General features: G+C 40.6%; 1 protein-coding gene across 4 annotated transcripts in view; it reads left to right on the top strand.

The window, feature by feature from the left end:
- The window catches only part of LOC149081052 (protein Obscurin-like), a 171,191-nt gene that overhangs the window by 10,568 nt on the left and 134,089 nt on the right, over positions 1 to 26,534 (top strand). For all 4 annotated transcript variants that reach the window (XM_089237817.1, XM_089237816.1, XM_089237815.1 and 1 more), the window contains exons 3-5: positions 8,888 to 9,112; positions 9,298 to 9,509; positions 23,527 to 23,645. In XM_089237817.1, coding sequence (XP_089093943.1) covers positions 8,888 to 9,112; positions 9,298 to 9,509; positions 23,527 to 23,645 — 556 coding nt within the window. The remainder of the gene's footprint in view (positions 1 to 8,887; positions 9,113 to 9,297; positions 9,510 to 23,526; positions 23,646 to 26,534) is intronic.

The raw sequence follows: 26,534 nt of genomic DNA, 5'->3' as shown, positions 1-26,534 counted from the left end.
TGAAGTTTTTTTAAAGATTTTTTCTAAACTGCTGACGAAATTTTGCTGACGGGGGGGGGGAAGAAGGGGGTCAGTGTTTTGCTGACTTTTGCTGTCAAGGGGGGGAAGGGGGTCAAAAATGGTTGAAAATCTGTTTACGTAATAACTTGAATGGTCCCTAAGATGCTCGCCTCAAGTACCAAAGGATGTTTAGAGGTGTCGCGAGTTCGATATCCGGTTCGTCCATGTCAGAAAAATTTCCTGACACAGGGGTACAACAGAAACGGCGACATGACCGCAGGGAGTCCCCCCATAGAGGGGTTAGTGCACCAACCCCCCGATGGGTATAAAAAACAAGCCTGCCATTCGGTATCGGCAATAAATTGTAGGCCCCGGTCTAATTAGCCCTAGTGTGCAGAAAATGACCGTGTTGAGACAAAAATGATCAAATGGAAACAAATTTAAAATAATACCATGGCACGCAGTTGTTAGACATTTTAATTTCCAAAAAAATGTTCGTTTCACACAACAACTTGCATGAAAATGTCTAATATAACTACTTTATTACACATTGGTTCTCAACCAGAGGCCACGTGGACCCGTTGTAGCCCTCCTGGGACACTCTAAGTGGGCCACGGATGGATAATCAAGTGGAAGATTAGCCACGGCAGGTGATTTAGGAGGTGGGGGAGCGCCACAAACTGTTGCAGCTTTAGTACTGTGCAACCGCAAATGGTGCTGTCGCTAGAAGGAGCGCCGAATCAAGGGGGAAAAAATTGCAGAAAAATTTGGAAGAATGCAAAAAAATGCAAACTATGAATGCACATTGGATGCAATAACTGAAACTGGAACGGTGTCCGCAAAGCTATGTATTCAAATCGCCGAGCCCTCACCATCCTCCCATTTAGACAAACTGTTCGTATTCCTCCAATGAACGATGGCGGAAAGTTCATCCGAGGACCTATTAGAAAAATAGAGTGCAGTGACCCCCACCCCTCCTTCATGATTCATGCAGAGAGACACAATCTCTGTTCACTTGTATAGTTGTCAAAATCCCATGGCATTATCAAGAAATTATGGAATTTCTCCAAAATAGAATTTTTGTGCGGAATCTGGAAAAGAAATCATAAAAAAGATAATTTCGAATATATTTTCCTACAACGTCGCTGCTTACAACTTTGAATGATGGTGCTGTTGATGGATGAGTTTGTTGGTGTTGAGGTGACGTCTCTTCCGACTTTTATCTCGAACACTACATCTCTCCCGCCACAAGTGTTTTTACATCTACTGGGGGGGAGGACCGACGTCTACCGCCGTAAACACGCCACACGCCACCCTAAATATAACGCCTCGACTCCCACACCGAAGTATATAGAAGAAATCTTAAATTTCAGGATACAGTATACGGGGTAAAACGCTTAAACGGATATCAACGGTACCAGCACATGATATCCGATTAAGAATGGTATTCGGTTACGCGGGGAGCAAATCAGTTACTGTTTCACACCGTTTAGTATAGTTAGCAAAATTCTCATGTATTTTGCAATGTCCTAAGCATCGAATTGTTCCTTTGCTGCCATTCTGTGTACGTAACCAATACTTTTGAAGCAGAAAAATTTTCAGTTTTCAAATTCCTTGGCGATTTTCCTCTGCTTTTTGCCTCAAGCCGGGTTTTCCTAGGAGCAGGTTTCCTGTGTCGCGCGCAACGTGATTCGCCCAGCGCGACACTCCGGCATCTTTTATAAGTCTTATATAACTGGTACATATCTATTCTATAATATAAAATCACAAACTCGAAAGGGCCCGTTTCTATGCAACGGAAATCGGTAACGATTTTGGGTGAAGTTTTCACTAAACTCTTGAATATATCGGGAACCGTTTGACCCATCGGTACCAAATTATGTGTATGTACAAAGAGGCGTACCCCTCCTCCCATGTCCTGCAACAGGGATAGTTGGTGGGGCCCCCGAAACCAGTTTTTCCATGGGGCCCCCTCTGTGGTTAATTCCGGCCTAGCAATCGTTTCGGCCACTGGCAGCCCTGCCCTTGTGAAGGGGCCATACCGAGAGATATGTATATGTATAATATACATATATCACCAGTGCTCGCAACACACAGGGTCGGGGGTACCCGCGTGGCATTGCACGTATACTTTCATGTGTAAGGTTAAAAGGTTTCATTTCCATGGGCTTTTGACGGATCTCATTGTTTTATTGCTGCTTTAACAATCAAAAATTTTCAAAAGCGGAAGGCCAAGATGTATCCATTCTGTGTGGGGGGGGGGGGAAATGGACTCCGGCTCCTTGATTGGGTGGCCCTGGATTTTATTCGTTGTTAAAATGAATACAAATAAAAAATTTTCGTGGCCCTCACGGGTGGGATGTCCGATTAGCTTCGGGGGGAGGGGGTCGCGTGGAAGTTGACGCGTTTCATTTTAGGGGACCTTGGATGAATTGTTTCTAAAATTCTGCGAATTGGGTCCCTTGCCCTGGAATTTATTTGTTGGTAAAATGAATACTAGTGAAAACTTTTTGTGGTCCAACAGGGCTCCAGTCTGGGGACCCTCATGGAGAAATTTTCTGGGGGTACTTGATGTGAATCACATTTGTTCGTTTTTTTCTTTATTATTGTAAAATTCATCAGTAAGCTGGTGCCCTGACGTCACTTTTCATAGCACTCTGATGAAGTGGGACGAAATAAACAAGATATGTTGTGAAAAGAAAAGGGTTGGGGGGGGGGGGTGGCCGCCACAGGTGGGCAGAGCCCCTAGTTTGTCATAATTTTCAAATAGTTTATGTAATAAAAATAATATCTACATAGTGGTTGAAATATAGTTACAGTTGTATTAAGCGGGAAACTTCAACTTTGTCCGTGTAGGAGAAATTTTGTTTTCAGAGGATTTTATCCGTTTAAACGGGGTATTCGTTTGTCCGTTACCCGAATAATAGAGGCCGCCACACTATACCTATTTTTTCTCGTTAAATATATTTCAATCCACTGCGATTTTCAGTTTGTTACGTGACCCTTCATTTTTCGCCATTGAAGATTTTCCATTGGCTTCAGTGATAATTGGCACAACTTTTATTATCTTCGCCAACATTTTTAGCGACGATTTGCCACGTATCCTATTTTCCTGTATTTGGGGGGGTCCCGGTTTACAGCATTTTTCTGTATGAAGCCCAAAGTATGTTTCTGTAAGGAATATGATCAGCTTAAGACAGGGGTCGGCCAAACTTTTTAAAGCCGTGCCGCAATGAAAGCCATTTTAGACACGCTTGTCGGAGAATACAGGGCTTCATTTTGCTAAATATAATTTGTTAAAACATTTAATAACAGTTTTAGACAAAAATTGCAGGCCTCATAATTCCGTTCAAGGAAACTGACACGTTCGGTTGCAGCGATTGGACCAGCCCGGCTGCAGATTGAATCAGTTACTAACAATCTATGAAAAGTGTCAATGAAAATCCCCGAAGAGAAGCTGATAAAGTTTGATTATGACGATTATGTGATTTACAATTGTGATTCATTTACCTCAATCACCGTTTTCCGATCATAAATCTTATACTTGTTTAATGGCGATGTGCGTAATGGCACCTGCCCATGTATATGTTACTGCCAATGCCCGATATTGGGCAATTCGCGACGGGGACCGGCTACTTCGTGAACGGGGCAATTTCGTTAAATATTGACCAGGCCAAAGTCTGAAATTCGGGCATTGGTCGGCTAGTTCCCAACTGGCCGGTGATCCCTGGCCGAAGTCCGATGGAAAAGACATGATTCGGGATCATCGTCATGTTGGCGTATTTTTTCGTCATAATTATGTCCTCGTTAGTTATTGCAACCTATCAAACCTGTCACGTTGCGGTTATTATTTTTTCCTCTAAAATTTGGCAGAAAAGAAACTATTTTTTTATAATTTTTATAGTCTTTTCTCTCAATTTTGTCATTTTTCTCTCTCTCGTCACATGGAGTTAATCCGATTCAGCTGCTATATACAGACATGCATCACACGTTGGCGATTAAAAAAAATGGATTTGGCTCCTACCGGGCCCTCTTACATCAGCACATCGAGCTTTGTCCAGGGAACTCCCGAAAATATTCCTTCAAATTTTAGGTAATTTTTTTTTTTGACAGGTATTTATCACAGAGGAAAAAAAAATACATCTTAAAATTTTGGAGAGGAGTTAAAAATAACTTTTCAAAATTATATTTTCGGATAACACTGGGCCCGTGGGTGGTCAAAATGGCCCTGGTTCTAAGGACAGTTCTTTTAGATTCTGAAAGTATATAGTAACATTTTCTCGCACCGTATTTCACTTGAAAGCTATTCCCCCCCCCTCCCCCAGCACATCTGATTTTCACCCGTTGCCCCCTTAGAAAATATTCCAGGACCGCAAGGCGGCCATACGGCTCCAGGTTGAGAACCACTGTCCTATAAGATTGACTCGAGCCAAATCAAAATGACAGAAATGACTCGGTAAGAAAAACAATTTTTTGCCAAAACAGTGTACTTGGCAACCACACAGATACAATTCCCCGTCTCTTTCTCTTTTATGTCTTTCCTCACAATATACAGTATATTACACACATTTTTTTTGAAGTCTTCCACAGTCCAATGTCTTCGACAATGCACGGCAAATTATAAAGACGTGCAAGTTTTTTTTAAGAATGACGCTCTTTCGGGACCACTTTCAAAAGCACAGTGCAAAATGCGTAAATTACAAGGTCCAATATAAATACGTCAAGGGGCGAACTGTATGGGTTTTAGTGCTTTTAGTCCACCCTTTCCTTTTACATTTTACTGTTCGAGAAGTCAGTGTAATCATTTTTGAGAAGTGAAACGCTTTTCGCTGAGCTCTTAGCTGAGCATTGTAAATACTGCTCATGCCTCTGCATGCCCTAAAAATACAGAAGACGATGGAATCTATGTACAAAATATGCATCATAATTTTGAATGATGCGTGTTAATTACTGTACAATGAATAGTCCAAGACCATGAAGTAGTAAATACAGAATTCCTTTTTCCCATCAAGTTAGAAGTTCTTAATGATAATTGAAAACATTGACACAAAATGGGTTTTTGAGCCCTCGAACTAAGCAAAAGAAAAATCAATAAACCACATGGCTCCCCATACACACCCTTTCTCCAAATAACCTGCAAAAAAGATACAATTTCTGCTTTGGCAGAATCATTAATTGCAATCTACGACATTTGTATTATTAGGCAATAAAGCAGTTAGGCTTATGTGAATTTTATCGACAGGTTTGGTGAAGAAAAGGTAGGAAAAAAGTAGGACAAAAACCTAGAAAGTGGGACAAAAGTAGGACATTTTACCAAAAAATAGGGCAAGTGGGAACCCTGCAGTCATAGCAATATATACAGTAGCGCAGAAACTACTGGAATATATGCTGTAATTTTCCCAGAGTACAATGTCTGGCGTAAGTGCGGAAAAATAAGCGCATTTTGAGGGGGTAGTTTCATCGAGATCGAGACCCGGGAACCGAAAAATGTTTGAGGAGGGGAGGGGGGATCCCAATTTAAATTCAGTAAAAAATGTTTTGTACTAATTCACAACAACAATACAATTAAATGAAATATTTTTGGATTTTTTTTTTCATTTGGCAACACTGATTTTCTACTACACTCATGTCCATAAATTAAGGATAATTCAGAATCACACGGAAATCGAAATCTAAGGAAAAAATTTCACCTGTAGAATTATCACACACATCTGCAAGAATGATATGCAGATAGCACGTCACAATGACGAGAGTGTAAGGGGGGGGGCGGTATATAAGGAATGGTGGCAAAGAAGTGAAATTGTTCACAAGAGTTCTGTAGGGCGCTCAGTGCCATAAGCGAATAGTTATGACACACAGAGGACGCATGTGGATGATTTTTTACGTGGTAGAATTATTGGCCACCTGGAATGTGGGCGTACTCAGATGGAAGTATCCGAGGAACTTGGAATTGCCCAAAGTGTCATCTCTAGGCTTTGGCAACGATTCTAAGATAACGGAAATGTCAATAGACGTTACAGTACAGGTCGCCCCGAGTTACAATGCCGAATGAAGACCAGTATTTGGCAGTAACTGCCAAAAAAAGCAGACAAAGCACAGCATCCGACCTGTCTCGTCAGCTATCTGCAGCCACGGGTACCACAGTTTCAAGGCAAATCGTGTACAGACGTTTGGGAGATATTGGTCTATATGCTTGCAGGCCTGTCAGATGTGTTCCGCTCACGGCAACTCACTGTCGGAAGCGATTAACCTGGAGTAGAGAACATGCAATGTGGACATCGTCACAGTGGGCTTGTGTGATGTTTTCCGACGAGTCCAGGTTTAGCTTGCAGTCCGATTCACGTCGGACTTTCATATGGAGAACGCCCGGTACCCGTTACCACCAAGACAACATCATTGAACGACACCGTTACGGTAGTGCAGCATTGCTCGTTTGGGGTGGAATTATACTGGGTTCCAGAACAGATCTGCATGTTCAAACCGGAACCACGAAAGCCCAAATTTATCGGGACATCATTCTGGAACAACATGTACGTTTGTTTAGGGGTGCCATGGGCGCAGAATTTGTGTTTATGGATGACAACGCCCGTCCTCACCGAGCAAACATCGTAAACGAATGCCTTGAATCTGAAGATATAACCCGTATGGAATGGCCAGCATTCTCGCCTGACTTGAATCCGATAGAGCATGTATGGGACATGCTTGGCCGACGAGCTGCAGCCCGTCAACCACCTCCTACATGTGTGCCGGAACTTCGGAGAGCATTGCTTGCTGAGTGGAGTGATCTTCCCCAAGATCAGATCGATAATTTGATACTCAGCATGCCTAGGCGTTGTACGGACTGTATTTCATCGCATGGGAGACATACAATGTATTAACCATCATACCAACCATGTAATAGTAAGTTTTTGTAAAGGAGATATTTTTTACAATTGCTCCAGGGAGCAAAAATCGTAGTTTTTATGAATGGTATCATACATACACCATCGTTTTTGTTCTTTATCTTTTGTTTAATAAATGGGTTTTATGAATAAGTAACGTTTGTTTTGTTTCTGAACCTTTATTTGCTGGCATTATCCTTAATTTATGGGCATGAGTGTAAATGTGAAATGAATTTTTTTTTTTTTCCGAAGAAGGGTTCATTATTTTCAGGGCCCGTGAATAAAGAGGCATGTCCATTGCCCTTTTCCTTGTGAGGGCCCCACGGAGATGAGCTTACTAAACGCGATGTCGCTTCAATCCTCCTCTAAACCGCATAACGTGCTTAGAGTAGATTATTGATATTTTTACCGCCGTTTTATGACGCGCGTTAACTACTGCGTTAACGAAGTCTCGGAAGTCTGTGTAATGTGTGTGTCTAAAAATAACTATCATGTCTCGAAGCGGAAAATGAGACACCTTTGAGAGAAGTCAAGTGCGACCGGGAGATTCGTTACTCATTCTTGCGGCTAAAAATAAGCCTGTGTGTGTGTGATCCGTCATTCTTTTTTTTTTCTATCATCTCCTGTATTGTATTGTGGCGGGTTTACGGAAATTTCGCCCCTGACATTTCACCTGCATTGACCATATGAGTGACCGAGTCGGTGACTCACCGTATGAGTAACCAAGTGATAAGTGAGTGACCGTATGAATGACCAATTGAAGATGTGTGAGTGACCATATGAGTGGATAAATGAGTGGAGTGGGTGCGTGACCGTATGTTTTGCCAGATGAAGGAGTGAGTGACCATATGAGTGAACAAGTGAGTGGGTGAGTGACTGTATGAGTGAGTGACAAGTAGGTGGCCGTATGAGAGACCAAGTGAGTGTGGTCACTTGTCTCTCATAAATAATAAAAATAATAATACAGTCGAATCCCGTTATAACGAACTCCAAGATACCGAAGAAATCACTTCGTTACAACAAAATTTCGTTATGAAGGAATTCCAGGTTTTTGCATTGTTCCTATGAAAACTTATCTGAGGAATTAGAAAAGTGTTCGTTAAAACGAGATTTTCGCTATAGCGGGATTCGACTGTATTTTTCTTCACTGGTTTGAAAACATGTCACGGACCACTTAACTGATCTGAAAATGCGCCGCAAATCACTCATGTGATCTGTAAATGTCCCGCGGATCATTTTAGTGACCTATAAATGTTCCACAGATCCTTAAGTGATCTGTAAGTGTGCGGCTGGTTGAGTAATCAGGAATTGTACCGCAGGTTACTTAAATGCTTTGTGAATGTGCCCTTTAGGGATTTATAGGTGTGCCGAGGGGGGGGGGTCACTTGAGTTATCCGTAATTATGCCACGGCTTCTCCTTAAGTGCAGGGCCGCAACTACGGGGGGGGGGCAGACTTTTCTGGTGGCCGAACCAGAGAGGGTACCAATTTCACCCTTTTTAACCTTTCCTTTAACATTACAAGAGGGAACAAAAATGGTAGCTTAGCCCGGCTAACCAACTATCTACTTGCGGCCCTGCTTAAACTGATCAGGGAATGGGCCACTTAGTTCACTTTTAGAATTTTATGTTTTAGATCCCTCCCCCCTCCCCCCCCCTCCCGCATCAAGATGACTCCGAGGGCCGCATATGGCTCGCGGGGTCATGGGTCGATCACGCATGCTCTGCTGTGCGAATCAGCCGGTAACAATTCGTGAGACTATAAAGCCGGGTTTTCCTAGAAATAGGCTTCTTGGGCAGCGTGAATCGAACTGGATCATTTCGCGTCGGCAGAAACGTGTTACAAGATCGGGGTGAAATGCGCGGCGCACGACGCATTTGACTCCTCCAGAAGCAGTCAGCCAATAACGCCCGACGTAAAGCGCTGTCGTGAGCCGCGTTGCACTCTTTAAGCCGGTACGTCAAGCGAGTGTTTGACCGCAGAATTGTCTCGTTTTTGTCTTTTCAGAGATGTCAATCGAAGAATCCTACAGCAAGACGAGCGTGTCGTCGTCTTCGAAGATGCTCAGCTCAAGGATGGAGTCCGTCGAAAGCACGACTTCGTCTTCGGCGCTGATGCTGGACTCGTCGGACATCGGCTCCATCATGAAGAGGACGACGAGCAGAGACGACGACGACGCACTCGTTTCCAAGCTGGAGTCCGGACTGAGTCTTGCCGAGAGCACGATTAGCGGTAACTATATACTCATCTCATTCGAACTCTCTATCCGTAGAATCTCTACGAGAATCATGAGAGCAGTGTCTATTTAACCGCTTCACGTAGATGGTTTTGGCAAAAAAAAAATTTGGATTATCTCTATCTGACGAATCGGTGAACGAATCCGTTTGAGAATTTCCGTTTCTTTGATTTCGGATTAGGTTCGAAGATGTCGTCGGTGGAGAAGAGCTCTTCGGTGATGGAGAGCGAGAGCAGTGTCTCGTACCAGAAGTCGGAGATGTCGGTGCAGGAGAGCAGCCAGTCCATCTCGATGAAGAAAGAGCAGAGCATCAAACAGTCTTCCGAGGAGGTGTCCAAATCCGCCGTGTCCAGCTCAACTTATTCTGTCTCGTCGGATGCGAGCGAGGAAAAAGTGAGTAGAAATTCACGCAGAGCATGCTTAACATTCTTACACGTGGTGCGGCTTATACACAGGGACTGTATCGGGCACAAAAAACCGTTTTTCAAATGCGTGCGTAAAGGTGTCTACAGACTTGACTGGAATGTTTGACAAGCATCGTAATTGTGCAAGCGGCTTGAAGCTCTCACCGGATTCTCCACTCAGTTACTCACTAGGTCGCTCACACACTCATTTATTTTCTCATTTTCGCACTGATTTGCTCATTCCCTCACCATTGTGCTCGCTTGGTCACTCACTCCCTCTATCTTGCTCATTTGCGCATTCACTCGCTCATTTACGCTCCTTCACTTCACTTGCTCATTTTCTCATCACTCACTTATTTGCTCACTTTATCATTCACTTGCTCACTGACTTGCTCACTTTATCATTCACTTTCTCACTGACTTGCTCACTTTATCATTCACTTGCTCACTGACTTGCTTCCTTTATCATTCACTTGCTCACTGACTTGCTTCCTTTATCATTCACTTGCTCACTGACTTGCTTCCTTTATCATTCACTTGCTCACTGACTTGCTTCCTTTATCATTCACTTGCTCACTGACTTGCTCATTCACTTTCTTATTCATTTGCTCACTGACTTGCTCATTCACTTTCTTATTCATTTGCTCACTGACTTGCTCATTCACTTTCTTATTCATTTGCTCACTGACTTGCTCATTCACTTTCTTATTCACTTACTTGTTTATTCACTTTCTTATTCACTTACTTGTTTATTCACTCACTTTCTTATTCACTCACTTTCTTATTCACTCACTTTCTTATTCACTCACTTTCTTATTCACTCACTTTCTTATTCACTCACTTGTTTATTCACTTTCTTATTCACTCACTTGTTTATTCACTTTCTTATTCACTCACTTGTTTATTCACTTTCTTATTCACTCACTTGTTTATTCACTTTCTTGTTCACTCACTTGTTTATTCACTTTCTTATTCACTTACGGCCGTATTCACCAACACAGTTTAAACTGCAATCGCGGGTTAAACGATTAGCGATCGACACGGATTGGTTAAAATCCTCAACTTAACCAATCCGTTTCGATCTTCAATCCTTTCACTTGCGATTGCAGTTTAAACTGCGTTGGTGAATACGGCCGTTACTTGTTTATTCACTTTCTTATTCACTTACTTGTTTATTCACTTTCTTATTCACTCACTTGTTTATTCACTTATTCACTCACTTACTTGCTTCCCCACTCTCACTCATGTGCATTTCATCACTTACTCTTTAACATCCTCTTTTGCTGAGTTTTGGTCACTGATTTGTTCATTCACTCACTCATTTTCTCCCCTCGTGGTCAATCACTCACTTGTGCCGAATTGTTCGTCTGTGAATTTTCCGTAAAAATTGCTTCTGTTTAAAAGCTGGTGCTTGTACCGTGTGGAGGCGGAAGGGAAGTTGTGCATGCTTGCGCAAAAAGATTCAACATGCACGCTTGTCTAGCTTGCAGTTACGCGTGTAGGCATCTTAACAGGAGAAAAGCAAACAGCTACGAGAAAGTCGAACCAAGTCCTCTTATTTATGCTTTAATTAAGTTGAAGAACGTATTCTCGAAAATGCCTCCCTAGCCATTTTTGCCAGGCTTGCCGGTGGGAAAAAAAAAGGCAACCAAATTTTCTTGGCCCAATCAGAAAAGTACAAAAATATCACTGATGTGGCATGACCTTCTTCAGTTGTTCGTTTTGATTTGTGCGGCACTAAGCAGGTCTTTCAAACAACTTCATTTGTATCTCAGACTCATGAGCCTTCAAAATTCAAAATTTAATTTGAATGACCAGTGACCATTTATCCCGATTTTGTCAAAAATCTTTTCACTTCACATACATGCACGCACTAAATCACATACACTTACGCCCTTGTCTTTCCCCTTCACACGTAGCCCCCCGAGGCTACAATTTGTAAGCCCGCAGATGGCCCTTAGGGCCAGACCCGAGAAAATAAATTTCATTCTGGTCTGGTCCGGGAGCTTTTGACTAAAGTGCCTGAAGTCACCCGTTTACGTGGGAAATAAGAAAGGCCTATTTAAAACCGGGTTCCAGAATTTTCGCTAAAATCCATTTACATACACCGGCTTGTACGGTCATTTGGCGCACTTTGACCTCATTGGTCCTTGCTCCAATAAAACCAAAATCCAATCCATAGACCGACATTTCAATCCTAATTCCCAATTACTGAAGCCGTCAGAGGTTTGCGCATGCAAAGGATTATGGGACGGGGGAGTTACAACCCTCAAAGATTCGCAAGAAAGAGGGGGGCGAAGAACGCTCCCCATTTGTTTCGCCGACGAAGGAAAATAAAAGCCGTCAAGCGGTTGCTAGAATTTTCAATGCTACCGCAAAATTGTACATGTAAACGCGGCTTAAAAGGTGTTACACATACCATAAAGCCGAGTTTTCCTAGGAACAACGTGAATCGCTCAGCGCGACAGCCGTCCACTCACCAATGGGAAAAGCGGTACGACTGTTTTCCTATAGAGCGCAACACGCCCCAGGACAGTTCTTTACGTCGAGCGTGATTGGCTCACTGCTTACGAAGGAACCAAATGCGTCATGCGCCGCGCATTTCGCGGATTTTCACTTTTGTCGTGTTTCCCCCCCCCCCTTTTATTGTGCAACTATTCGTGGATTTTCAGACGACAGAACAGATGGTGCGCCACGCTTGGAAAACACAAACGCGTAGCGTGATGAAAAGTTACATGTTTCCGCTACGCGAAATGGTCCTATTCGTTCAGGAACAGGATCTCTAAATGTGCCACGGACCGCTTAAGTGTTCTGGAACTGTGGTGGGTCTCTTAAGTGATCTGTAAATGTGCCGCTTAGTTGATTTTTACAAAATTTGGTTCGAGGTGGCTGGCCGCATCAGATAACCCCGAAGATCACATTTGGGCCGCGGGCCATGGGTTGAGCATATATGGCTTAGCCTTCAAAGGAAATTGAAATCAACAGAAATAGATTAACATCACATATAGGAGCATTTTTCTACCGATTATTTTAACTTTTTTAAATATTTTTTTTGCACCAAAAATTAAATTTGATCGTCCTGATGGAAGGCGACATAGGGGACGGCAAGACCCTCCTCTACGTGCGTTTCTGATACCAATATGCGTTAGGAGGTAAGGGGCAGAGCTGGCGAAATTTTTCTGATATAAGGGAGAGGTAGGGTCAGTGTTCTGTGACTTTTGCTGACAAGGATGGGGGTTAAAAATGCCAAAAATAAAAAATCTGCAGACGTAATATTTAAATAGCCCCTTTTTGTGCCAAAGACGATTGCTAGGTTTGTCAGTAACATGAACCCATTTACAGAATAATATTGATATGGCGATGTAAAACCTCAAAAACAAACAAAAAAGAAAAGATTCAGGTAGTTGATGCAGCGCCATCTTGGTATAAAGCGATGCTCTCAGTTCTGTATGCCATAGAATTACAACTGAAACATTTGTGTTTGATGAATTTCAGAATATTATACCTAAGTATTGTATTATTTAAAATATTTCGAATAACATTTCAAATTATATGATAAAAAGTAATAACAGTCAATAGAATTTTAAAGAAATGTATTGAATGAGTTTATTTTTAAAAGGTTATTTATTTTTTTTCCCCTTATTCTTACTTACGGTAATTGCCTGCAAGACTACCATGTCCATACTTAGCGATAATTTAGTTATAACTCGTTAAACTTATAAATTTTATTCAAACGAAAAAACATTGAATAAAAGTTGTGAGATAAGCGGGGTAGAATGATATAGGGTCCCTGTACAGGCGGTCCCAAATTGTTGGCACAGGAGAAAGTATTACAAGCCCAAAAACTAGCTGAAAAATTGGTTGCATCTAGTTCCTCTACTGCTTTAATTATGGTTTATAATAACCGCGTTTCCAAGTTAAACTGATTTCAAGCCCGCAGTAAAATGTCAGTAGACCCTCAGGATTACGTTAATTACAGGGCCACCATTACCAGACGCAGAACCCGTAGGGGAAATCATCTGTGGGGCTCCTTCGAGTTGCGAATATTTCTCGTTTATTTGTTGCATTATTTGGAATAATCATTATCATTTCTATAGTTAAAACATAGCCTACCTTGTTCTATATTTTTGCAAAAAAAATTTAACTTTTTTTATATTGCCTCTCATGTGAGACCCCTTCAAGCACGGGACTCCGTGTGGCCGCATCTGTCGCACACCCTTTGGTCAATTTAATCGAATATTAAATATGTATGTAAAATAACCCGTGGTGGTTTGCAGTGCATGTATGGTGTAAAAAACGAAATCAGAACGACATGGGTCCCCGAACCCTGTCTGCTCCTACCCCGCTTGTATGAGACATGACGTCAACTGATGGACTCTTGGGACAGTCATCGGCCAGCTATACATATGCACAGCTATAATATACAGTTCCTTAACGAGGCATGTCGGGGAGAAGCAAACATTTCTAATTTTCCTCTGTTTTTCTAACATGGGCTGCGTTCACCTGAAGCAAAATCATTCACGTCTAACACCATGTGGTCAAAGCAAAGTCAATGCATGACAACATTCTCCTTTAAATGAGGCTGGAGGGGGGGGGGCGGTGCTTTCTGATTACAATCAGTACCGAGAGAGTTGGAAAATTTTAAAAAGGGCAATTTTTTTGTTTTCAATGCTCAAAATATCCAAGTTTTACAGATTATGGCCTCTGAAATTCACTAATAAACTTAAAAATATGTTGAAATAGGCATTTATGGCGGGAAAATTTCAAAAAAGGCATTTTTACCACAAAAGTTTGACCATAGGCAAAAAAAATCAATTTATGGCATTTTGCCCCTGAACTTCTGGGCTCCAATAACAACTTATAAAAGTATTTTCTTCCGATACTTAATTTATTTTTTAAACATATTTCATATAAAAAAAATAAATTTTTCATCATCTGGTGGTTCATAGAGGGGCTCGTGCCCCCCCCCCCACAATTCCCCTGCGAACGTCTCTGGTGTGGTGGGGTGGTCACAAAAATGGCTAAAAATCAGTTGACGTAATACTTAAATGGGACCCCCCCCCACCTAACGGTATTCATTAAAACGGGATTCGACTGAATATCAAAAAGGCATCGCTTGATGGGTGCCTGGTAGTAGACATAACATAGCCTAGCGTTTCAAAATTTACGAAAAGAAGTCTTGAAGTCTTGGTCGGTTTCTTGCTGTTTCCTAAAAACTAGCTTCCTTTTTTTGCATGCAACGATTCAGCTGTCATTGAATTCAAATCTTTATTTTAGTGATATATGTTGATTTTTCTTGAAATAAATATTTGTTTGTGTGCGTTTCTCACCATCCCTCTCTCCCTCTTTGTCTGTCTATCTCTATCTACCTCTTCTTCAACCTTTCTTACAAGATCTCTTTGCACGGAAAGAAACCCATTCCTACTCCAGATTCCAAAAAAAAAAAAAAAAAAAAAAAAATACCTTACTTCCCTTCATATACAGTAAATACCAATGAGGTCAGTTGAGAACTCATTAAAAAAGAAATATGAAAATAAACAAAGTCATCAATTTCCTACTTTCTGTTAATTTTTTTTTTTTTGTTTGTTTTCTCTCCCATGATCCTCCTCGTCTTCTAATCCCCACCTCATATTTGAAAATTTTTGTACATTTGGCATAAATTGCTCATACGCAAATATACGAAAAACCAAAACCAAAACACAAAAAATTGCCATTTTGTCTAGACTCTGGCGTTGACCGAAGGATGAGAATGAGTATTATGTCGCCCACAATAAAAGAGAAGAACGTAGAAGACGAGGAGAGATCAGAAAACAGCAGAATTAACAGAAGATTAAATATGGAAATTGTAAAAAAATCCTCGATTTTTATTTTGGAAGAAATATTTATTATATACTCTCTTGCACAAAATAAGTTATGTAATCTCATTTTATTTTGGAAATAAATTTTAAATATCTATAAGCATTCTATATCTTTTGTCTTGCGTTTCTTTCGTCCCGCTCACTTATAGCCCCATTTTTAGACCATGTGGACAAACCGACGGGCAAAATACATTCACCCGTAAAATACTGATGACCATTAATCAGAGGGTTCGAAATGAAATTTTTATGGAAGGGAAATTGCAATTTTTAACAACTTGCCTGATAGGTTTTTAATTTTTTTTTTTTGCATAAAAATGTCAGGTGTTTTTTTTTTTCTCATTATATTCATATGCAGGGTGGGCAAAAAGTCCGTAGAAACTTTAAAAATTTATAAAAACCGGAAAAATAACCGAAATAAAAACCGGTTTGCAGGGTTAGCATCGCTAGGTCACGGGAATTTTTTTAAGGCAGGAAAAAAAACAGCCGATAGAAGGCGCTGACGTACACAAGTTAAAGAAAAGATACGCAAATAACTAACAGAATGCCTCCGAATCGTTTATTACAGAAGTATGTGTTCCACATGACCACCACCACACACACACACGGGGATAACAAGATAACACATTACAATTTGGCGAGTCAGAAATTCAGCAACGCATCTTTCAGTTCCGACAGATTGGATGGACCGGATCGATACAGCCGGGATTTCAAATACTTCCATAACCAGAATTCTGCCGGTGTCAAATCTGGAGGCCATGGGAACCTCAGCCGGCAACGCCTGCTAATGATTTTGTCTTCCCCGAACGTCTGTATCAGGAATGTCTTGACCGGAGTAGCAGCAGTGTGACTAGTTTCTCCATCTTGCATAAACGTGACGGTCGAAAGCGCATCTCTTTCACGCAAACAAAACGTTGTTGGATTTGTGACTCACCTGCAATGTTTTATTCCCTGTGGTGGTTTGGTCATGTGGAACACATACTGCTGTAATAAACGATTTGGAAGCATTCTGTTCGTTATTTGCGTATCTTTTCTTTGACTTATGTACGTCAGCGTCACCTATTGGCTGTTTTTTGAGGTTTTTTTCGTGTCTTGACGATGCTAGCCCGGCCCCGCAAACTGGTTTTTATGAATTTTTAAAGTTTCTACGGGACTTTTTGCCCACCCTGTACCTATGACTAGGAACAACATACAAGTACAGAAAATCGTACTCAATTTTTTGATTAAAAGGTCTTAAAATTTTGATTGACTTTTTTTTTTTTTTTTCAAATTAAATTTGCTTTCAAGAGCTCTTATTTGAATTTTTTTTTACATGGAATATAAATAATCTTATTCTAGATAGATTATGTAACTGAGGTAGATTATGTGTCTATAGAAATCAGATTACTTAGATATGGGTCTATGTGTATCTATTGTAAAGGTACAATTATATTACAAGATTATGTATCTAAAATACCACATTATGTTGTTGTTGCGTGAAGCCATAGCGTTTGTGCAGATTTAGTTAAATGTTTATTTTTCGTTAGCGCCTTCTGGGGGGTGGGGGTGGGGCGACCGGTGTCTCCGCTTCTTCCCGAAATTGATTTGCCCGTGTCTAGCCAACACCTTCATTAGAAGAAAGCCTCCGCGCGAAGCTCGTGGCGTCACTGAAGTCGTCGTCCATTTCACCTATAGTCATTGGATATACTGCAAAAAAAGGTAAAGATTTCGCATACGTCAGCCTGCGATATCCAATGGCTGCAGGTGAAATGGGCGACTTCGGTGACGCCAAAGCTTCGCGTGGAGGCTTCCTGCTGGAGAAGGTATTAGGCTAGAGGGCGCTAACTTTTAACGGAAAGTAAAAATTTAACTTAATCTGCACAAACGCTATAGCTTCATGCGACATTCACCTGCAGATGGTGGCACTAACTAGATGAAGGGGGGTATGGACTGCTATCATAGCAATATTTGGGATCCCGAAGATGGCGAGGGGCTTTGTCCGTTAGGTGTTTCTGTTCTTTCATAACTTTTCTCCAATTTTTCGAATTAAATACCTTAGCGGATATTGCACTTAGAAACATGGACATTTTTCTGTTGGCATCAGAAAATGGAGGGCAACAACTTCCTAATTCGAAGTAAGAGGACAGGGTGGTACCGTATAAAAATTTAGGCACATTGTATTTTCCCTCTCAAAACTGGTACAGGATAATTTTTGAACGCCTTTTTGAGCATTTTTTAAATTGGAATCAAACGTCTACGACGTACGGTTGATGAGATAAAGGCCACATTATTTCTTACAGGACACCCCGTATTTTTCGTTAGAATATTTTATATTATAACGAGGGTGGAATTATATTTCTTTTGATTTATTCCAATCTAATATAGACGTTTTTCACTAGCAATTTTTAAATCGATTCGTTCTATTCTCAGGGAAAAGTGCTCTGTCTTGGCGAGGGATTACGGGCACTCAGGAGAATTTCGAAATAAAATTACAACCATTTGTGCTTCGCGGTTTTTTTAATGTGGTTATATAGCAGTGTTTCCCAATCTTTTTTAGACCATGCCTCACCAAAGCATATCAGAAATCCAGATGTTTTTGTTTGTTATTGTTTTTATGCAGAACCATTAGTTTTTGCTTTCCTCCTTATATTTCAAAACGAGGGGTCTTGGCCAGCTCCCCATTTCTGTCCACTTTTACTAAGTCGAAAGCAGTGGTTCTCTCTCTCTCTCTCTCTCTCGCTCTCTCTTAATCAGGGTTCCTCGCACAGGGGTCCGTGGACCTTATCTTACTGGCACAAATTTTTTTTTTGTGCCAGTTAAAAAAAAAAAAGGTCATCAAGAAATTGTTTAAAAATTTGAACTGATGTAAAAAATGAAGGGAGTTCGGAAGTTTCCAAGTATTCACAGAGAAACTAAAATTGCCCGTCCCCTTGTGGGGCGTGGACACCACATTGGGAAACAGGGGGTTCTAGTAAAATATATTTTTTTTTTTTTTTGAATTAATGGATTCATGAATCAGGATTTTTCATCGTCTTTGACCGTAATTCCCTCTGGGAATCACAATAAACTGGATTCTAGCTTCGTAAGGTTTAGATATTTTTCACGTACAAAGTGGTATAAATGAATAAATTTAATTTATTAACTCACCATATTTCAATGAATTATTTCCTTATAGTTACAGATTAAATATCTTTCGGTATAAAAAACACAAATTCTTACTATTGGCCTCTGGTTGATTGGGGACCATATAAAAATTTATTGCAGGGAAAAAATTGACTACAGTAAAACCCCTCTTGACGGACACCCCTCGGATGCTGTCTCCCCCCCCCCCCCTCTTTTACGGTAAACTAATAATCTCCCTCTTGCATAATAAAAGTTTGCTCTTCAAATCCCTGATTAACGGTCAGGGGTTTTTTATAGTCAAACTCTTTTACGGACGAAATTTTTTCCCCGCCGGTGTCCGCAAAAGAGAGGTTTTACAGTATTTTTAGAATCCCCATAGGGGCCATTCAAGTATTACGTATAAGCAGATTTTCAGCCATTTTTCACCCCCTCCCCCCTGTCAGCAAAACACTGAGCCTCCCCCGTCAGCAGCTTAGAATATTTCATATCTTCAAAAAGGGGTGGTTGATGGCGTAAGCAACCTTCAAACCCCCTCCTCCCTTGTCAGCAAATCCGAAGCCTCCCCCCCGATGCTGACGTAATACTTGAATGACCCCACAGAACCCAAACCACGTTACTGCGTGTTCCCGGGGCACCGTGTCCATAGTGGGAGGGAGGTTACACGATGAGAGATTTGGTATTATAATTTTTCAGGGTAAGTATGCCAATATATTTCAAACAAAACATAGAGCCCCACATATCATTTCTTGGCCTGGTGCAGGCCTCGACGTATACATGAGCAACCGAGCGAATCAGGGATTAAAGGCTCCCTGTGACTGTGGCTAAAGATTTCTCGTTAACTAGTGAAAAAAAGATTGTATAAATTTAGAGGGGGCCCAGGGAAAGGCCTCAAATGCTCATGCTGAAATAAGGCCTTGCCAGGGGGCTTCGATGTTTTTGAGACTAACCCGCAAGTGTGGAAGATCGACCTTATTCATAAAAATTTCATTAAATTTTCTTCCTTCTAATTTTTTATTGCCCTGGACGAGAACGGGGGACTCCCTGTATCCCTAGAAAAAGAGGGGGGGGGGGATATGGGACAGAAATTCAGAAAAAGGAAACGGGGATAGAAATTCAGAAAACAAGCAAAGAGAGGGGGACTGAAGTTCAGAAACTGGCAAAGGTGACAAAAATTCAGAAAAAATGTCAAATGTAACTGAAATTCAGGAAAAAAAAGTGACCGAAATTCGGAAAAACAGTGGAAGGCGACGGAAATTCAGGAAACGGTGGTGGCGGGACAGATATTCAGAAAAACATTAGAAGGGGACAGAAGTTCATGAAGAAGTGGGGCAGGTATTTAAAAAAAGACAATGGAGGATAGAAACTAAAGAAAGGGAATCCATCGAAAAATAGTCTAAACATATTACACAGTAAAACCCTTCTTAACGGACATCCCCCTCAGATTCGTTCACCCCTCTTTTACGGCCAAATAATAATAACAATAATTTCTCCCTTGTAAAATAAAAGTATGCATTTCAAACCACTGATTAACGGTCAACCCTCTTTTTTTTTTTGTCGCAAAAGAGAGGTTTTATTGTACCTTGTACCAGTGGCGGTGACCTTTCAATTAGAAATTCCTTGGAATATGCATTGGGTCACCGTTCGTTTAGGATGTACCTTACCATATGCAGGAAAACACAACGGAGGTTTAATCCATTAATGCGAACTTATTAATACATTAGAAACTAATCACAATGCAGTTAAAACGAACAGGCACGCGAACACACATGAGCATCACCGCGGAAGACATAATGAAAAACAATCACATAGAGCGCCCACAAAAGGGTTGCACAGGATATACATAGACATACAAAAATTCCAGTGGCGCCACCTAAGGTTTATAAACACAAATATGCAACAAAAATGTTTGAAGTTATTACTATTTTGAATTCTAATATCAAAAGATATTATTACTTGCCACAGTAAAATAAGCAACTAAAAAATCCTCCTCAATACAGTACGTTTTGCAAGCTGATGTCGTTTGCGAAAAAGAAATTAGCATTTCCGAGACCACAAGGCAGCAAGAGCTACATGAAAGAGATATAACAGCCCTTACTATATATATATATATATATATATATAGCCCTGTGGAAAAATAGTATTCGATACAGCGCTATCTTTGTGTGAAGTACATCACTCGTAGTTCTGGGAATTTAAATCGCAAATAGGAGAACTGCGCTTAATAAAATATGTTTTCGGAATATCTAGCCTTAATTGATCAAACGTATTAGTTCAAGATCTTGTAATAAAAATTTTTTAAAGCTCAAATAAGTTTAAAGTTCATATTTATATTCGATATTTTGATTAATTGATTAATTAATTTGATTAATTATATGGTTCGTAAAAATATCGCTGTAGAGGGATTATCGTTATATCGAGAGGCAGCCGTTTAACATTCGAGTATAGACATTTATGAGCAAGACTTGAAAAAATATCGTTGTAGAGGGATTTGTCGTTATATCGGGTAACGTTGTAGCGACGTTTCACTATATTTCTATTATTCTATATTTTCACCAATTCTGAAAAAAAATTTTCTCCTTGCATTTTTTTATCGAATTTTCATGATTTCCATTTTCTAAATTTTTGATTCCTCTCTCTCACAGAAGAAAACAAAATTGGGGCTAAGGGGGATCAGCTATTGTTTTCGCGGTGGGCCCCATGTATGGTAAAGGCGGCCCTGTATGGGATGCATCCACATTCTTCTCTCGAACAGTTTGCTGCGACGATTAATGCAGTCACTTCTTCCTCTTCCTCATCAAGGTCATCCAAAACACGTCTCGCATCCATGGGTGTTGGAAAAAAAACGTTTGTCCATGTGTAAATCCATGATGTGATTTCACGTCATGACAGAGATGTAAATTCTGGTTCGTACGGATTCTGTGGCGTGGGAATTCCACGTCATATAATTCGTACGTCACAGAGTTTCCACGAATAAGATTTCACAAATTCGTCATCGTAGTTTGTTTCAGCCTTAACGCATCTCTTAAAACATCAGACCAGTGTGGCCTGGCGTGGTTACACGTCAAGTCATAGTGGTGTGCACCGAGCTTAAGTCATGTATTGCAAGGTCTGCAATTTAGACTCATAGGAAGGTTGACTACTGAGGGGTGTGCATAGATAATGCAACCATGAAAAATGTATAATTATTATACTGTGTAATGAACGGAACGATATTTTTTAAAAATTACTCATACTCTGTAAACATAAAGTTCTGATTAGCATCTCTTAATTATGTCACATTATCCGTGGGGATTTTTGGGTAACACAACATCAGCTACTCTCCCCCCCCCCTTCCCAATGACAAATGTTCCTTCAGAATGTAATAAATACTTCTCGTGATGAGTGCTCTGAATTCAAAGATCTGTAAATTACCCACTTTTGTTGACATTAAAATTTATTTCTCTAAACATGAACTACACCACTGACACACAAGCACAAACTTGTCTTTTCCTCCATATGCCGATCCCAGACAATTCGTAGGTCGGAAGACAGCCTGCAAAGGATAGGAACCGATGAAAACGTTCAATTCTGGTCTGGTCTGGTTGATATTGTTCGAACTCTAATCTTGTACGAAGCAGCATCGAACGGGGAAAAGCTTGTGGGAGTCAACCAGCACCTCCTAGAGACGATAGAAGGCCTCCGCACAGGTTGCCATAAACGTCATTCAGACTACCTAGCAAGTTTGCCACATTTTGAAACACAGCATCCTATTTCGTTTCTTCTTATTTTGGCGTAGAATTTTCCTGATTGGCTCACAAATACAGCATAGTGATTGGATGTGGGGCATAGAAATCGCCAATTCTGAGCCAAATTATTTCTTTTCCTCACAACGATGATACTGGCAAGAGCACATGGAATTTTTTCCCTGAATATTCTGAGGGAAAATGGACTACTTACTGGCCGTCACAAGCAGCGTGCGGAGGCCTTCTATCTCTAGGAGGTGCTGAGTCAACAGGCATGATACGCCCTGAGAAAATGCATCTGCCTCAGTCAGTCATTAACTAATGCGTTCCGATCTCTAATCCTTTAACCTGCGATTGAAGTCCGTCTAGCAGAATGCCCAGCGTCCCCTGATTGCGGATTATGATTGATTTCGCGCCAGATTTTGTGAGTACTCAGAACTAATAGATAAATTGAGATCTGAAGTCCATTCCCCGACTGTCAAAAGTTTCGAAACCTCTTCCATCTTAAGATGTCACAGGCACACGTGGCTTATCAGAAATCAAAGAAACGAAGCTGTGCTAGGAAAATCTTTCCAACCACTGGGTCATTGTCACATCACCGTACATTTCGTTCTAACAAGTATTTAAGGAATCCCCAACCCTCTTTATTCCTAAATGTACTCGAACCACGTGTCCTTTATGCTCAGAGAAAGAGAAGGGTTAGAGTGAGAGAGAGCTCTTCTCGGCATCACAGCAATTAGTTCTAGGTCTAGCAGAGAAAAACACTTTCAATCCTTTTGTTTTTTTACTGATCGTCATAGTAGAGTGATGTAGCTGAGCTTTGCAAGAACACATGCCAGAAACTTGGCTGCTATTGGGGAGTTTTGTAAGGTCAGCTAAACCAGTAGGAATTGAAGCAAGTCTTGTTCTGTGTTTTTACTCGAAGGTCTTCGACTCGGGGTAACCGTATACAGCCTCTTCTTATACGGAAGTCACCAGACAGAGGGCTTTGGAGACGCTCTGTTGAAAAAAAACCCGTGAACATAAACATTTCATGGAAATATCGCGTTTTCATGTGTGAATTGGATGCCATTGGCCAGAATCGTTTACGCATTATTCAGTGTCGGAAGTGATTTTATAGCTGATGTAGAATGTATAGGTGTCATGTGTCGTGATATTCGTGGGATAGTTCCTTTGACTCAAATGCGCTAATTCGAATCTTACGGTAGTTGTGAGTACGAAGTTCTGACCGTGATTCTGGGTGATCCTTGAACTTCAGTGACTATCAACTTATCCTACAATCTACCAATATTGCTATATATATATATAAGTTGACTTATCCTTGCAGGATCATTTGCCAGAGTACGTAGTCATCATGGATTACAAACCAAGAGAAAACGATTTCGAAGGACTTCGGGCAAGAGAGGGACAAGAAGTTGAAGTGATCGATTCCAGTAAAGCTCATAAGTAAGTGATATGTATATATTTTAAATCAAGGGTCTTCAAAACCTTTTAAACATTGCGGGCCAAATCAAAACCTTTTAAACATTGCGGGCCAAATCAAAACCTTTTAAACATTGCGGGCCAAATCAAAACTTCCCACGAAGCTCGCGGGCCGCCAACTCATACTGTAGCGTTTAGAATTGTAAGATGATACCAATACAAGTTCCCAAGGTAATGTACGGCAAGATCCATGTCTCTTAACGGATGAGCCAACGGGTTCTGAGCAAAACAGGGAGGGAAGGCAAATTATTGAATGCTTTCATTTACACTGAAGTGCCAAAAGCCATGGGATACCTCTTAATATCGAGTGGGACACACCTCCTTTAACCCGATGAAAATTGCAGCAATATTAAGAGGTATCCAATGACTTTTGGCACTTTAGTGTATACTGAAATTATTCCTTTCAGTAGTTATAAATTTAAGATCAATTCTAAAATCATTTACTTTATTATTACTAAATTATTTCCAAAAAGTAAATGTGAAATTATTTCCAAAAAATATTTATTGTTTATTTCTTTTATTATTTCTTTCAAAATATTGTGAAAATAATTCTAAAACTATTTCTTTCATTGAGAGGTTTTTTTGCAGTTATGTAGGTATCCTACACATTTTTGGTGCCAGATTTTCACTCCCCAGCATAAACTGACGGACAAGCTCATTATGCTGTTCTTTCCAAACGTTCCTCCGTTTTTCGAATTCGAATATCTCATTTTCGAAACGTGGAACTTTTTTTTTTGTTGGCCTGGGGCGAGACAGGGCAACAACTTTTCAATTTGGTTGTTGAGGACAGGGTACCTGTATAAAAAGTTAATTTTTTTTTATTCCGATAACTATACAACCCCTTGCAATATCAATGATGTATCTGAGGTTTATGCGTTGTTTGGATACGTTTACTAATTGGAAGTGTGCCTCTGGGGGACATTGAACATTGAAGGACCGGACACACCCCACTTCCCATCTCAAGGAGATATCGAAGCGTTCCTGAAAAATGGGTGCATCCGGAATTTTGATGAATATGTATATGTATATATACCGATATAAATTTGTATAACAGAATAGCAAGTCCGATGACAGGAGTATAAATCAACGGAATAATTATGATAAATCATGATCTAAGAATCGAAATATAAATTGATATTATAGCGTCCTTGGCACGTCTGGACTCGATAATCAAAGTTCCGTTAGTGTCGGTCCGTCCGCGTTCATTGGATGTCACAAGTTATAGTCGCGTATGCCGTACAACGACGAATCGATGTCACGTTTGCGTCACATGGAGTCCTGGTCCAAGTCAGCCAATGTTCGGACACCCTGGTGTTTTAGCTCATTCTAGGAACACATTCCTGTTCCATAAGTATCCTACATCTTAATTCTCCTAATCAATTAGGAGATTTTCATCATTCCCGAAGCTACATCGGCTGGCTAGCTGGATTATGGGTAGCATTGATTTACCACGTTTACAGATAAGTGTTTATAGTTTCTCCAATAAAGTTCGCCGTTGAACAAGGTATCAGGTTCGTGAATTTCCAGTACGCCTACGTGGCCGCAAGTTGTAGACTCTTCCCTGGTATCAGCTTTACTGGTCTGGAAGGCTGAAATTCATCCTGCTTCTTCCGTAGTCCACCCTTCTTAACGTGCAGCAAATATAGGTTACGGTCTAAAAATTAAATCAAATTTTGAATGCGCGAGAAGTTCATTGGACTTTTCAGTATTCTGCCTCTGGGACAGCGGTTCCCAACCTTTTTCAGTCCGCGTAACCCAACCCTCCAGACTCCCCTTCCCCCTCCAATCTGTTTCACCCATTACAGTTTTGGAAAAACTTAAAAAAAAAATGCATGTTAAATTAAAGGAAATTAATTCATTATTTCGTTTTTGTTTTATTTTTAAAGTAAGAAACAAATTATTAACACAAAGATTGGGAAAAAAATTAATGTGATGTTTGGGATTGTAAATTGAATTACAAAGTTTTGAAAAATTTAGCTCAAAAGAGGATAAATACAAACTCAGATCCGGAGATGCGTTCAATTTGCTTTAGTATACGAAGACACCGCCTGTTCAACAACCTCAGTGCTAACAGACGGCAACAAAAACATATTATGGCTGTTCTAGAAAGTTCAACGTATTCGTCACCGCGGCAAGCCCAAAAACTGACTAGATTCACCATTCCGTCATTGAAGAGGATCTTCAGAGGGGTATCTGATGCGAGCTCTAGCGATTTCTCCTTTTCTGGAATCGACAATCAAAACGGTTCAAAATACTCTTCTTTGAAAGGATTAGATGTCCACCGATCAACCATTTCCGGTGTAAATATATTTTTCAAACGAGGATTTTTTTATCCTTCCAAGGACTGTTAAATTTAGCTTGACTTGTGATACGAAATCGTGAATTGTTTTAACACTTCCCCAAAAAAAGGGCTACCTCTTGCCGAAGTTCAAACAGCAACGTCAGGACTTAACCCCGGCACAACCACCTAACTTCGGTGTGCAAAAGCAAAGCGTTGTGAAGGATGTCCATGTCTTCACACAACAATTGAAACAACCTGTAGTTTGTAGGATTCACCTTGACAAAGTTAACAACCTTGACCGCTTCATCAAGAACGTTTCGCAAATTTGGAGGCAACGGTTTCGATGCAAGGCTCTGTCTGTCTGTTAATATAGTAGCGAGTCCATTTCATTTTGTGAGCGACTTCTGCCACGACGGCCTGAGTGACAACCTTCCGGGGATTTTTCTCCATCTGTTGTGAGCCCAATGCATTTTAACCATTAAATTCTTTTTTCAAGGAAATAATGATTAATTGCTGCAAATAATTTTTTAACAACCCCTTCAATGGGTGACAAATAAAAAGATTTACTTCGA

The sequence above is a fragment of the Pholcus phalangioides genome, unplaced genomic scaffold (assembly GCF_987345545.1).
Source record: "Pholcus phalangioides strain wild (caught in Gottingen) unplaced genomic scaffold, Ppha-v1.0 ptg000010l_1, whole genome shotgun sequence".
NCBI classification, from domain to species: Eukaryota; Metazoa; Arthropoda; class Arachnida; order Araneae; family Pholcidae; genus Pholcus; species Pholcus phalangioides.
This window is presented reverse-complemented; position numbering and strand designations above follow the sequence as displayed.